At 57.9% G+C, this 15,163-nt stretch overlaps 1 protein-coding gene across 3 annotated transcripts in view; it reads right to left on the bottom strand.

The window, feature by feature from the left end:
• Positions 1-11,940, bottom strand: part of ADAM8 (ADAM metallopeptidase domain 8) — a 62,291-nt gene extending 50,351 nt beyond the window's left edge. Inside the window, exons 1-2 of one of the 3 annotated variants that reach the window (XM_075934687.1) lie at positions 10,842-11,940; positions 392-501 (exon numbers count right to left, since the gene is read on the bottom strand). In XM_075934687.1, coding sequence (XP_075790802.1) covers positions 392-501; positions 10,842-10,902 — 171 coding nt within the window. In that variant the 5' untranslated portion in view covers positions 10,903-11,940. Of the gene's footprint in view, positions 1-391; positions 502-6,926; positions 7,089-10,841 lie in introns of those variants that run through there. The other 2 variants (XM_075934686.1, XM_075934688.1) reach the window with 2 other exon arrangements.
• Positions 11,941-15,163: the final 3,223 nt, after the last annotated feature.

Here is a 15,163-nt window from a genome sequence, read left to right as displayed (position 1 = left end):
AAGCGGCTTCACTTCGTAGGAGCGGTGAGGAGAGAGGCCTGAGGGATTATGAAGTGCTCAGATACAGGGGTGACTGGGCCATAGACCGCGACAGCTCATGACTGCTGAGATCCTGTTCTCTCCGCGCCTTTCCCTTTGCCGGTTCCACGGGGCCGCACGGAGGAGGCCGATTCCCGATTTCCCGGCGCACGCGCTCGCGGAGAGACCTGACGGTCGTTCTCTCAAATGTGATTATTTGTGCTTACACTAAAACCAGAGTCATTCTCCGATTGCGCAATGTCTGGCTGACCTGGGGGCTAGCACCAGGCCCTAGATCAACCGCCTCCAAGTCTGGGGTCCCTGGCGCTGAGCTCGTCTTGTCCCCGACATTTCAGCAGCGACGGGTACTTACGAGTTGAGCAGAGAGGTCTCTCTTCCCCGGAGCTACAGGCACCCTGCGCGGGATCACCCTTTCATACTGGGCCACGTGCGGGAGTTTTTCCGACGGGCTGGCAAAGGCACCTGTAAAGACATTCAAAGGGTCAGGACTTTCTAAAGAGTCCCGTAGAGGGGTACAGTGCTGCATGCTGTTACGGGAGGGGAGAGCAGCTGTTCTCGGTAACCCCGGTAAGGCTCGCTCTTGATCTTTGGTACCTCCCTTGCTCCTGCATCTTGCCCTCACCGTTCATTGTGGTCTGCTGTTCTGCTACCTCCTTACCGTATACGCAAAGCACGTCCCGTCCCCCGCGAGCCCCAGGCACTGGTGGGTAGCCATCAAATGCCAAAGATGCATTTGCAGCTCTCTTGTCCGGTGCAGAGCCGGTGCCAGACCGTGTCCCCAACTGGGCAAGGCCAGGCCAAGTTTTACAAAAGAGAATGAAAACCTGAAACGGAGTGGAAAAAACCCAACACCTGGCGTCTCCCAGGCGACACATGACTGTAATTATCTTTGACCAAAGTAGGGCCCGTACGGTGACGTCGGAAAACTCAGTCTGCTGGCAATGCTGTCCTGACACAACGCGCGGGCAGCATGGGACGGGAAGCTGTAAGATTTCACGGTGTGGGAGCCATGTTAGAAAACACATCTGTCTCCAACCACAGGGTGAGGGCTCTGCTTTATTGGCACCGAAGCAGCAACCCAGAGTTATCAAGTAGGAGTGGAAACCACGGCTGCTCAACCAGGTGAGCAGCAAAGAAGCCCCTTTCCGGCAGACTGTGTCCTGATTCTGGGTTGGAAATGTTTCCCAAGTGTGGGGGCAGACAGTATGAAAACAAGGAGCAAACCCCCCAAGCTCCCTCCTCCTCTCCCTCGATTCACTGCACGAGATGGGACAAAGGAAGCAGCGGTTAATCAGAAGACGGGGTTCTGTCCTAAGAAGTTTGCCTAGTAAGACTGTGGAGAGCATGTGGTGGGGGAAAGCTTCGCTCCTTGGCTACGTCTAGACTGGCATGATTTTCCGCAAATGCTTTTAACAGAAAAGTTTTCCGTTAAAAGCATTTGTGGAAAAGAGCGTCTAGATTGGCACGGACGCTTTTCCGCAAAAGCACTTTTTGTGGAAAAGCGTCCGTGCCAATCTAGACGTGCTTTTGCGCAAAAAAGCCCCAATCGCCATTTTTGTGATCGGGGCTTTTTTGCGCAAAACAAATCTCAGCTGTCTACACTAGCCCTTTTGCGCAAAAGCTTTGCGCAAAAGGGACTTTTGCCTGAATGGGAGCAGCACAGTATTTCCGCAAGAAGCACTGATTTCTTACGAGATCGTCAGTGTTCTTGCGGAAATTCAAGCAGCCAGTGTAGACAGCTGGCAAGCTTTTCCGCAAAAGCAATTGCTTTTGCGGAAAAACTTGCCAGTCTAGACACAGCCTTTGTGTTTTATCTTTCCTTGTAACCATTTCTGATTGTTAGGCCTCATTTCTTGTACCCCACACGTGTTCTATTGTTTGATCTAATCCCGTGAGTTTAAACTGACGTTTGCACTCCACTTGGGATAAGAAGCCGTGTGCGGATTATTTCCATTAATAAAGGGATGACCTTTGTCTGAATGTCGTGTCTGGAGGAAAGGGGGCGGACAGTACAGAATCCACATTTCTGGGGGGGAGGAATCTAGAACTGAGGAGACGTTGGGGGGCCACCCAGCAGTATAACTGAGGGGTGGCTAGCTGCCTGTAGCACACACACCGTCACTGCTGGAAGCTGTTTGGAAACAGGCCAGACTTGAAGGCGACAGCAGCAAAACTGTGGAAAGGGCACCTCAGTTTAGAGGGCACAGCTGATGCAGCTGCGGATCAGTCTTTACTCCAGGCACGTTAGATTACAACATAACCTCAGGGTTCACTGGAGTTGGCTCCCAAGCCAGTTCCGGCCCGGTCCCTCGAAAGCAAAGCCTGAAAACGTGTCCGGCGCCCAAGCGTTCGGAAAGCAGACGGCAAATCCACCGGGACCCGCATGTATCACTTGAAAAATCTCTCCCGGCTGCAGCGGCCTGACTCATGCTATCGTAACACTTGAGGCTGGCGATACTTTGCGGTGGAGTTTGTGGGATGTTTTGCATTTAAGCTGAATCAGGCCTTCTGATTCACCCAGAGAGGAAACGGCTGGAGGTAGGGGGGAGAGAGGCAGCCAGCCTGCCTCTCCCCCGTTCCCACCGTCCTGTGCCGTTCAAAAGCCACGGTGCTGTCCGGCACATCACGCCCTGCACTCCAAGGCCCCCCGCTTTTCCCCACGGGCAAGCCAAGCCCACAGGACTGACTGCACACGATGCGATTTATTTTGCCAGCTCTCGTCTTTGTAAACCGGCCTGACTGAGTCACACTGTGGGAAAAGGGACTCGGAAGCAGGACAGAGCCGTGGAAACCTTTCTATAACCTCCCCACTCTGGGGCAACACTCTACCCCGGAGGGAGGCAACCGCCGACCTATGGGCCATATCCCGCCCGTTGGACCCTTCTGTCCAGCCCCCGGGCTCCTGCCAGGGACTGAGGAATAGACAGGCTTCCTGAGAGAAGCCAGCCCAACTCCTGGGCAGTGCAGCAGGCACAGGCTGCTAGCTCCAGTCCTTCTTCCCCAGTAGGCACAGTCAAGGGGTGCTGATCCCAGGAGTTAGGGGGCGGAGAGGAGGTGGAGGCCCTGGAGCGGTAGGGGGGTGGGGAGCAAGGGAGGGTGGATAGGGGATGGAAGTTCTGGGAGTCAGGGTGCAGGGAGGTTGGGAGCCCGGGGGGGGGGGCAGTCAAGGAATGGGGAATGGGGGGGTTCGATAGGAGGTGGAAGATCCCCAGGGATAGAGACCAGAGAGGGTTGGATGGGAGGCAGGGGCGGTCCCGGGGTGGGGTGGGGGGATCAGGGGACAAGCTGCATCTGGCTTTTTGGGGGAGCCAGCCTTCCCTATACACCTCTTACAAGTCCCTCCTCAACATGGCCTCCAAACAAAAAGTTTGCCCACCCCTGCTCCAGACCCTGGCATGCCCCGGATGGCAACTAGTCGCGTATTTTGGGAGCATGACCCAGCTGGCAGGTTGGATGGCTGCACAAAGCCGAAAGTCCCCGTGTCAGCTGGCCACGGAGCGCTGGGCTCCCTGCAGGACAACGAGCAGCAGAGAGGAAGCCGATCACGTTGTCCTGCAGGCGCCGAACAAGCCTCCCCAAAGCCTGAGCCAAAACCAAAGGTGCTCTTCTCGCTACCCCCTCCCGTTCGTGAGTCACTGCCTCTGCCAGTGCAGGCTCGGCTCTGGCTGACATGAGACAGCTACTTTCTCCAAAGCGGCCACTCATCTGGGCTGGAGCAGATGGGCCCAGGAGGGCGTCTGCCGACAGCACTTCCTGGTCAAACCACAGCAGCAGCCTGTCAACGTCGCTAGATATCCCAGCCTGGCAATCTGGATCAATGACTGGGTGACCCAGACACACAGAACAAACTTAATCCGTTGGCAAGATCGTAAGAACCACCCCTCTCCACAGGTTCTGCTAAGACAGCGGCGCTGCAGACTCATGGCTGGGGGGCTGGACCAGTGAACTCGCTAAGTTTTATGCCCGTGTGCGGAATGAATTTTGTTATGTGCACCAATATGGAGGGGATGCCTCACACCAATGTCACTGCACATGGACGAATTGTGGTGGGGTCCGGTGCATGGGAGGGGGCTCAGGGCTGGGGGGATGAGGGTCTGGCTGGGGTTTCGGGCCCTGGAGTGGGGATGAGGTATTTGGGGTGCACAAGGGGGGGTCCAGGGTGGCACCAAGGGGTATGGGATTGGGCTCAGGGTTGGGGTGCGGGGTCTGGGCAGGAGTTAAGGTGCAGGAGGTGGCTCAGGGTTGGGGTGCGGGGTCTGGGCGGGAGTTCGGGTGCAGGAGGTGGCTCAGGGTTGGGGTGCGGGGTCTGGGCGGGAGTTCGGGTGCAGGAGGTGGCTCAGGGTTGGGGTGCGGGGTCTGGGCAGGAGTTAAGGTGCAGGAGGTGGCTCAGGGTTGGGGTGCGGGGTCTGGGTGGGAGTTAGGGCTGGGGCTAACCCCTTAGGGCTGGGGCTCTGGGTTGGGGCGCAGGGTCCTTCCCTGCAGCAGCTCCCAATCAGCAGTGGGGAACAGATGGTTCGGCCCCACCCCATGCTCCCCTGCAGGCTCCGCCCCCCTGACTCCCAATGGCCACGATTCCCAGCCAATGGGAGCTGCGAGGGCAGCACCTGCAGGTAAGGGCAGGGCAGGAACAGAGTTTCCCAGCACTCGCAGGACGCGGCTCCAGCAGGAGGAATGGCAGCACGAGGCACCCCCGCCTCCCAGGCAGGGCAGGCCCAGAACACAGGGGCTTTACGGGCTGCAACCCTCAGAGCCTCTTTCTTAATCCGGTTCTGGTTCTGGGGCCAGAGGAGCACGTTTCTCTCCTGCCCACGCAGCTGCTGTGGCTGGGGGTGAGGTCACTCATCCAGCCCCAGGAGGGAGCTGCAGCCGGGGGCAAGCGGCCTCTCCCCCGGCCACAGCAGCTCCATGCACGGCAGCCCCGAGCCCCTGCGCAGGGCTTCTTAGACAGGGGCACGGCCGTGGGGCCTGCCCAGCGATGGTTTAAAATCAAGGCTGGATTTTCTAGTTCCAAAGGAATGATTCGGAATCAAGACATCCCAGCCTGTGTTGGACAAGACGTCGGAGGAGATCAGCACGTCTCGGCCTGTGGCCCGCAACGTCTAAGATCTTCCGAGGCACCTGCACATCCATTCGCAGGCTTTTAGGGGCCCTCACATTAAAGAAGGCTGAAAACAACTGGACTAGATTCCAGGCAAGCGTCACCATTCGCGGTGGGTCTGTTCCTGACACCACCGCAAATCCACATACACTGGAGGCGGGAGGAAGTGGACGAAGTGCTCCGTTTCCCTGCAACTCCCAACCCCCGCGGTGAGTTCCCCGCAGCTCCCGGCCACTATGCTGGGGGGCAGGGTGTCTGACCGTTGCTGCTGCCCCACAACAAGCCCCCCCGCCCCCTGAGGCTGCGTTCCTCTCCACACCCTCCCCCCGGGGATGGGGTGCAATGGGGGGAGAGGCCAGGGCGGTGGGAGGAAGGGGATCCGTGTATACACGAAATCACAAACAGCAATTCCGTGAATCGTGAGTCTCCCGTATCACAACCGACCCTCGGAAGCTATGAATTTACTTCAAGCAGTACAGGATCCTGCTACAGCGATCCTGGCCTCTGTTCCCTTGAGGCGTGGTTATTGGCATGAGCCACGTGGAAACTCCAGCTAGCAAAGAATGCAGCAGCTTTCTTTCTAGGGCCTCCTGTACCCGTAAAACTCCACTTGTTTATCTGCCGGGGTGGGTCTACATGGGTTTAGTTGAGGCAATTGCAAACTCCTGTGTGACAATTTAACTGAAACCTAGCTTGGACCCATTTCACTTATTTTGTTAGACCAATATGAACCAAGCTCGCATCTTTGAAAAAATGTGCAGGCACCAGCTTAACTCACCCATCTGAAGTGAAGCAAGCTTAATCTGCGTGAAAACATGCAAGTAGCATTATCTCACACGGGGGGACGGGGGGGGTCACATTCCCACCAATTCCCTTCTGAGTGCACTGGAAATTATGCAGCCCTTCCACTAAAAAACTGAGGCGTTTAAGGGAATAAACGAGAAAAATGTATAATTCACTCAGCGCTACACCTCCTGTTAGTTTGATAGTTAGGTTCCGTTATTGTGTGCTGCCTACAGATTTTAAAGTTTCAGTCTGGGAAAGATTTCTGCCATGACATTGGAGGCCTGGTTTACAGTAGGAAACCGGTCATGGGCACTACTTTGCACACAGGTGTGAAAAATCCGCACCCTTGAGCAACAAGTAATCAAGCGGCTGACATGATTCTTCCCTGGAGTTAGCTACTGCCTGGGGAGGTGGGTTAACTGGAGGGACGAGAGAACTCCTGCCATCTGCAGCTTCGGTGTCTACACTGAAGCACCAAGGCGGGTGTGTTTTAAGGGCAGGCACCAAGCCCTTCAAAGTTGAGGCGTGGCTAGGCCCTGGGAGGGCAGTTTGGAGCAATGGGTAACTAGATCAGCCAGACAGCGCCGGGCAGCCTTTGTACTAGGGAAGCGTCTCGCTCCTTTATTCTCTTAGAGCATCCAGTGGCACCCAGCTGGCCAGGGCGACCCGCCGCCTGGTCCCTGGCCCTACGGTGCCCGTGGGAAAGACACCGGCCGTGCCCCTCCTCCCACTTGTGCCACTCGGGAGAAGTTTGCCGGGGCCGAGCGAGCGACTCCCCGCAGCCAGGGAGCCCCGCGGCCGCTCCCAAGGGGCACACGCCCCCCGGCTCCCAGGGGCTGCAAGGCCGGCCCGTGGCCCCAGCTCCCCACGCCCGAGCTCCCCGGCCCGCCCCGCCGGCCAGTCCCCGCGTGGAGCAGCCCCGGGCGTCCGCCCCCCGGCCCGGCCAGCGCAGCCCGAGCCGCCCCGTCCCGGCCGCGCCCCGCGCCGCCTCCGAGCCACTCACCGCGGCGCGCCAGCGCCAAGCACAGCGCCAGCAGGGCGAGGGTCCGGGCCATGGCGCGCTCAGCTGCGGAGCGGTGCGGAGCGGAGCGCGCGTCCCTGCCGGCCGCCAGCGCCCGGCTCCCTCTGACTCAGCCCCCGCCTGACTCAGCCGCCCGCCCGCCCAGGAAACCGAGGGGCTGAGCCTACCCCCCAGCGGCCCCTCCCTGGGCCGGCCCCACCGCGCGCTGCCCCTCCGCGCCGCGCCGCCCTCCTGCCCCTGCCTGCTCCGCGCTGCACGTTGGCTGCGCTGCTCCCTCATTGCACACTGACCCTATACTGCACACTGCCCCCAGCACCCACTGCACTGAACAGACCCCTGCACCCCTCCACAGTGCACACTGCCCCCACGCCTCCACACTGCCCCCGCTTTGCACACTGACTGCCTTGCCTCCGCAGTGCCACTGCCCCTACACTGCACACTGCCCCCAGCACCCACTGCACTGAACAGACCCCTGCACCCCTCCACAGTGCACACTGCCCCTGCACTGCACACTGACTGCCTTGCCTCCGCAGTGCCACTGCCCCTACACTGCACACTGCCCCCAGCACCCACTGCACTGAACAGACCCCTGCACCCCTCCACAGTGCACACTGCCCCTGCACTGCACACTGACTGCCTTGCCTCCACAGTGCACATTGCCTCTGCTGCACACTGCCCCCAGCACTCATTGAACAGCACAGACCCCCTACCCCCATGCTGCACACTGACCCCAGCATCCCCCACCCCACACTGCCCTCCTGCCCATCCATGCCCTGCACTGCATACTGACCCCAGCACTCACTGCTCCACACTGCACAGACCCCTACACCTGCACACTGATCCCAACATCCCCTGCCCCACCCTGCACACTGACTATAGCGCCCTCTGCTGCACACTGAGCCCAGCACCCCCACCCCTCACTGCACACTGACCCCAGCCCCTGCCCTACGCCACACACTGACCCCAGCGCCCCCTGCACTGCACTGACCCCTTGCCCTGCATGCTGATTCCAGCACCCCTAGGCTGTGTCTAGACTGGCCAGTTTTTCTGGAAAATCAGCCGCTTTTCCGGAAAAACTTGCCAGCTGTCTACACTGGCCGCTTGAATTTCCGCAAAAGCACTGACTTCCTACTGTCTGAAATCAGTGCTTCTTGCAGAAATACTATGCTGCTCCCATTCGGGTAAAGCCCCTTTTGCGCAAAAGGGCCAGTGTAGACAGCTCAGATTTGTTTTGCGCAAAAGCGCGTCTAGATTGGCACGGACGCTTTTCCGCAAAAAGTGCTTTGGGGAAAAGCGTCCGTGCCAATCTAGACGCTCTTTTCCGAAAATGCTTTTCACGGAAAACTTTTCTGTGAAAAGCATTTGCGGAAAATCCTGCCAGTCTAGAGGTAGCCCTACAGTGCCCTGCATGCTATGCTCCAACCTTCCCCTGCTCTGCCCACTGACACCCCCCCGCACCTCCCAACCCTTCCTTGCCCTACAGTGCACACTGGCCCCTCCCTTTTGTGCTCCACATTGCACACTCCCCCACACTGACTTTCCCTTCCCTGACGCTTGACTCAACTCTGTAGATGCCCCCGTCCCACACACTGACCTGCACCGCACACAGACCCCATCTTTTCTGGACCCACCCCACACACTGACCCACCCCCTCATCTCTCACTGACTCCTCAGCCAGTGCCCCTCCTTGACTCACATACTGGTCCCCTTCCATCCCTGCCCCCCAGATACACTGACCGCTCCTTCCCTCCGCCCCTCCCTGTCCTGCACCTCATACTGACCCCCACCCTCTCCCCACCCCTCGCACTCCTGCCCATCCTACACTGATACATCCCCTACCTAGCCCGGCCCCTCCCGGCCCCACACACTGGCTATCCAGCCATGGCTGCTCCCAGTCCAAGCATTGTCCCTGTGGAGGGAACTGAGTCTGAGACAGGAACAAGGATGGCACAGAGGACATGCCAGCCCCAAGCCTCCTGGGCTGGATCCAACTGGCGCGGGTTGGGGGCTGCTGTTCCCCCTCCACCCGGCTAGGGAAATGGCAGCACAGGAAACTGCTCCCCTGGAGGCTTTCCCCGCTGCTCCCATTGGCTGGAAGCCCAGCTAGACCCCACCTCCAGTCTGCTCCTGCACCCCACCCCCCAGCTAGACCCCACCTCCAGCCTTCTCCTGCACCCAAACTCCCACCAACTCCCTCACCCAACCGCCCACTCAGGCCTCCCTACCCCCAGCCCGCTCCTGCACTCATTTCATCATCATGGGTGGCTGACGGGTGATCCCCAGAAAGGTTTGTGTTGAGCAAGGTGGGCCGCAGGCCAAAAATGCTGCGAACCACTGTCCTAGAGGCAACACGTGGGGTGGTCATGTGGCCCCCTTCCTCCCTGTACCATCAGACACGATCTCTACCGTCCACCTGCGCCATCCCATAACGACATTGGCCCGTATTCTTTTCTGTCTGCCCACGAGTAGCCAATGGACTGGCAGGAGGAACAGCAGCTCAGCAGTTACCCTCCTTCATTTCAGTCTGTCGGCTGAGCTGCAAACCCAGCGAATCTCCTGCCTTGGCACTGGCCAGCGGCCACTGACCTCAAGGCGGCCGATGCCAGGGCGCTAGAATTTGGCTGCGTGCCAGACTCCCCGACTGAGCTGTGGAAACCTCCGTTGCCCTCTGGGGATGTCTGCAGCAAATCCAGCTGAGCCAGAGTCCTGTAGGAGGCCCCTAGGCCCCTAGATTCCAGCCCTCTCAGACTGGTTCCTCCATGATTCCAGCCCAAGACTGCCCCTTCCCCCAGCACCCACTTCCTTTTCCTGTCTCTTCCCTTAACCAGTAGAACCGGTTTGGCCACTGTCCTGAGGCCCCTCTTGCTGGGCCGAGCTTACAGACAACTGCCAGCACAGGGGGACCCCGAGATACAGAGCAGACAGCCCCCCACTATGCCACACCTGGCTACAGACGTTGCATACCCCTGGGAGAACACAGAGGGGAAACGGTGAAACAGTCGATCATGCCGGCTAAGCCCGGTGTTGTCAGCTTCAAGAGATCAAAAATCACAAGCTGGACCCCCACCAAATCGGGAGGTGTTTTAAAAAAAGGTATTTTTAGATCGCTTGATTTTTTTAATTCCCCATCCCATCCCAGGGGCGTGCATGTGACAGTGAGTGGTGGCCACTCTCCCGTTAGCCTGGATGGATTTTAGCCCCTGCTGCAGGAGTGTTCATCCGCACCTCTGCCCTTCTGCCTGCAATTAATCCTGCCCTCTGGTCCCCCGTCCCTACCCAACACCCCTCAGCCCCCATCATCTCCACCCCATCAGGTCAGTTCTCCTACCCCATGCACCCACACTGCCCTCCCATCACTCATGCTATTTGCTCAGAGTCCACCACCAATACAACTCCCCATCCCGCCTCACTTCAGCGCCCCTGTAGCCCCCAGGCTATAGTTCAGCCTTTCCCGCCTCAACTCCGCTCATTTTGGGATTCCTCTCCAGCCCTGGGGGTCCCCTCTCCCATTTCCCAGCCTGGCAGGGGAACCCCGACAGCAAGAACCAAGACTGCCCAGGGCTGTGGCCGACTGCCAGCACCTGGAAGCTGACAAAGATTCCTCAGTAAAAAGATTAAGCCTGACTCATGGTCTCAAGATAAGTTTCAGTCATGTCTGGGAAAAGCAGAAAAAAAAACCCAGCCCAAGATGTTTGAGAATTCAATTGTGAGATCACAAATCCTGCTCAATTTTACTTAGAAATTGAGCTTCTTATGATTCATTCTTGAGAGATGGGGTGTCTGCCACGAGCCAGCCACACTGTGATGACCCCTACCTCTGGTTCCCTCCTAGGGCCCTTGTTCTTAGTCCCAGGTGAGAGCTCAAGGCCCCAAAAGGGCACCCCTTATTCTACTCACCTGACGCCTGTTCCGCTCTGCTCTCCAGCTGTCCACTGTCAGGTGCTGCTTGTTCCAGCATGGAGGTGGGAGGCAGTGTTCCCTGTCAGCTGTGCGCTTTTGCAGCTGCCCGGGAGAGATTCAAATGCTGCCCAACTGGGTAGCAGAGCGCCCACAGCTAGTTTTGTGTTTCTACTGGTGGCTCATATGCACATAATTATTCCGCACATGGATGGAAAAGATTAGCGGGAACATCAGTGGGAGGGTAGATCTCTTTGTCTTGCTGGAACCGCTGTTCCTTTGGGTTTGTTTCAACCAATTCTTTACTGATTGTGTCATTCTCCGCAAAAGTTAGGTGACATACATGCCCCGTTTCTTGCCCCCTTCCCGCGAGATTGCAATGCACTGTACAGAGAGAAATGGAGGCATGCGTTGATGTAATGCAATTATAGAAAATTCCCATGTCGTCTCCAAAATGCTTTGGGATACCAGACTTCACAAGTTTGACTCTTATTTCTAGCTGGAACTTTTCTGACTTCTTCCAGTCATTGGCTCTTGTTCTGCCTTTATCAACTAGATTAACGAGCTCACTGGGATCCACTGAGGACTAAGAGTCTGAATTACTTGTGCTATAACTGATAAGTTCAAAGCAAGGTCACTGTGGGGAAGGATCACCCTCACCATGCAGAACGCCCCCAGCATTTTTGCAAGCTCCTCAACACCAGCACAAACAGCTGAGAAATACAGGAGCCATATAGGTACAGGAGTTCAGTGTGCGGATGCAGAAAGTGAGTTCCTGCCTTGTCTACACCTCTAAAAAGCAACGTTCTACCGTGGACTGATCTGTGACAAAGGAAGCGTGTGAGCGGCAAGTGATTTTCAAAGCAAACACTAGAGCGCTCTGTGGTCCAAAGAGGTTTCACAGCAGCAGCTGTACCACACGATTGCTCACTACCCCGTTAAAATGGCAAACTCAGCTGGGCTTCCGGAAGGGCACAGGACATGCCCATGCAGCTGAGCTAGTCTGGCAAGTCCCTATAAGGAGAAATACCACTTGGAGTCTGCAGAAGAGGAACCGGAAGCCCGGTGTGACTAGATTAAAGCACAGCCCGCAGATTCATCTGATCCAGAGAGCGTCTGACCTGGCAAAAGGGGGGGAAGGTCAGTGCCTGGCCTAGATTAGTGGGGAGAGAGGTGGTGCCTCTAGACTCCTGCTTCATGCACCAGCTTCCTCCAGCAGCACACTCTCGCTCCCCTGCTGGTCTCCCTCAGGCCTTTGGTCTCAAGCTCATCTCTCCGTAGCATCCATGCTGAGAGGCGGGGGCGGGAGGTAACATTTCCAGCCTCTGGGTGGCTGATTCCCAGGTGCCAATTAAGTTGTCTCTCTGGGATTCTGCATTGACAGGGGGTCAGTTTCAGCCAGTCCATGGAGGCCCAGAATGTCCCACAAGACCAGATGTAACTTTTCCTGCCTCTGACAGCAGAGGGAAGCTCAAGCACACAGACAAAAATAAAGCATACCCTGCCTCTCTCTGCTCCCCCCAGCCGCTGCCTCACACCGCACTGCCCTTGGCTCCCCCTGGACCTCAGCCTTGTGCGTGTGTAACCTCCTTGCTAGTTCTGCGACTGGAGAGAAGCAGCTCCCTCCGTCGGGCGCAGCAAAGAATGGCAAGGAGCTGGCCATCTTGGTCCTCTTGCCCAGAGTAGCGCCCAGCGCCACGGGTTCACTCCAGCTGGGAGCCCAGCTCTGCATGGCGGGCCAGCAGCACCCTAGACGAGGCCGGTGGATAGGCTCAGGGGAATGCATTCAGATTAGACTGACCTGTTCTGTGGGCGTCAGGGCAGGCACTGGGGCTTTGGTTAACTCCTCATTTACTTGGTTCCCTGCCTGCTTCCTTTCTCCTCTAGCTCCCCTGGCCTGGGCTCGGTAGCCGGGTCTTGCCATAGCTGGTTTCTTGTTGCAGCAAGTCATAGAAGTTTATTAACCCACTAGTGCACTGAGAACAGAGAACTCTGGCCCTGTGAGGGTCGCCACACGCTCCCTCGAAGGGCAGGAACAAAGCGTTTCCCTGTTGGGGTTGAATTGCCCTGCAGGCGCACAGCTCCAGATACCACGGCATCCCCCTCCTAAGTCACTGCAACACGCAGCTCTGGCTGCCAGGGCCTGCAGGACACTGGGCACAAAGCGTGGGGAGGGGCAGGGCTTTCTGGCACATGCACAGCAACAAACCACACCAAACACACCTCAGTTTCCTGGCTCTTTCTAGTCACTTCTGCTTTGCAGAGGATGTGAAGAGAGATTATGATTTTATCACCAGTGCTCTCAGGAAATGAGCCAGCACATATCCCTAGGGTGGCAGCGGGAGTGGGTGGAGAGCAGAGAGCCTCCCGCCCCCCATCCTGGCCCCTCCAGCCAGCACTGCTCCCGGTAATGCATTGTGTAGCACTTCACTGGCTCGACCCTGGGCTCCAGCAGAACCTTGTACAGCGTGTGGCTACTGAGGCCTACAAGGGAAAGGGGTGCAGGGAGGGCCCCCAGGGGAACAGGGGCAGGGCACAAGGAGTACCCCTTTTGGCAGTCCATCTCCTGGGTGCTACCACGACCTATGTCCGTGGGGACAATGAGCAGCAGAGAGGCCAAATGCTCCGCAACAGGCCTGTGCCAAGGGCCTTAGGCAGCGGAGCCAGCATGGCCCTGTCCCAGCCAGCCGACAGGTGCGTGAAGCCATCTGCTCTCTGAGGGAAGGGAGCTGAGTGGGAGGCAGCACACACTGGAGCCACAGAGGAGGCGGCTGCCTGGCCCTGCCACCACCGAGTCAGGCTCCACGCCAGGCTGAGGTATTCACGCAGCTCAGAGAACAGTCGCCATAGTGAGCTGAGGGACGGACCCCAGGCAGCTGCAGCAGGTCAGATGAGAGGAAGTGGCAGGTGCTGGTACCTCCCACTCTGCTCCTGCTTCTGGGCCAGTCACTCCGTTGCTGTGGGCACCCCTGGGATCTGATCTCAGGCCACTAGGTCAGGGGTGGGCAAAAAGGCCTCCGCAGGCTGGATGCGGCCCGCCAAGTGGATGGATCCGGTCTGCAGAGGCCCTGCTGCTCCCCCATCCCCAAGCCAATTAGGGCCTAGACGCAGGGGAGCACCCACAGCCTTCTCCGCTCTGCCCCCGCCCTGCCAGCAGTATGTGGCACTTCCAAGGGTGGGGGCAGAGCGGAGGCGGCTCATGCACTCCCCCGCACCCAGGCCTTAGTTGGCTGGGGGCTGGGGAGCACGCGAAACCTCCTCCTGCCCTGCCAGGAGCATGTGGCGCTTTTAAGCACCACGCACGCTCGCAGGGCGGGAGGGAGAGTGGAAGAGGCTTGGCATGCTCCCCCTGCCCCCAGGCTAATCACAGCCTGGGGGCAGGGTGCTGCATGAAGCTTCCTTTGTCCTGCCCCAGCCCTGCACTTCCAAGTGCCATGTGTTCCTTGCAGGGCAAGAGAAGGCTTCCTGTGCTCCTGTGGGCGTGGGGGTGGGAGAGCATGTCAAGCCTCTTCCAGGGCATGGGTGCCTAGTGGGAAGGGGGGGCAAAGGGGCTCCCTCGCCCACCCCGGGCCAGGTGCTACCGTAATACATCTACTAGGAGTGGTGTTGGAGCGGCAGCAAGACATCTCTGGGTTGAGCGAAATCCTGTAACTCTGGTGTTGATCACCGCACAATAGAGTCCAGATCTGTGTCCAGTCATCCCTTATCGCTGTGGAGAAAACCGTGAGTGGACCATGGTGCATCTGCGAACCAACAGTATAATCCTGAGTGGAATATAGCAGGGGCCACCACTTGAAGACTGGTACTTAACAGCGCTCCAGTGCTGGACATGGACTCACTAGAGGGAGCAGCCCCAATCCTGGTACCGGCCAAGACTCCTGAATTGCGTGAGAAGCCAGCACCAACTGGATAAGCAACTCCCTGGCTGCCTAATGGCGTGTAGATGGCACTGGGAAGGCCCTTGAGCTTGTGGTACCAAAAGGTGCATGACCCTTCAGGGGTTGGTCTCAATGGTCCCTTTCTGGACTCTGAAGTCAGTGATTTCTCTTGGCTTACAGACTGCATCTGAGGGCCACATCAATTGTGGCACTTACGAGTCCTTGCCTCTGCTCGGTGCCCTCACAGCAGATGTCCAAGGCCTTGGCACCGAGTCTTTGGGAGATTTGCACTCTTAGGCACTGGCGCGTGAATATCACTATGAGAGAGGCCAGATATGTCTGACTGTACTGCACTCTTAACTCTCCATCGGCTTGGATTTTATTATTCTCCCCTTCCCACTAGCATGCTCCAAAGAACATCCGTGCCAGAAACGATACGATCAA

This window comes from Pelodiscus sinensis, chromosome 8 (assembly GCF_049634645.1).
Source record: "Pelodiscus sinensis isolate JC-2024 chromosome 8, ASM4963464v1, whole genome shotgun sequence".
Lineage (NCBI taxonomy): Eukaryota > Metazoa > Chordata > Testudines > Trionychidae > Pelodiscus > Pelodiscus sinensis.
The sequence above is the reverse complement of the archived record's forward strand: the minus strand, read 5'-3'. Positions and strand labels throughout refer to the sequence as shown.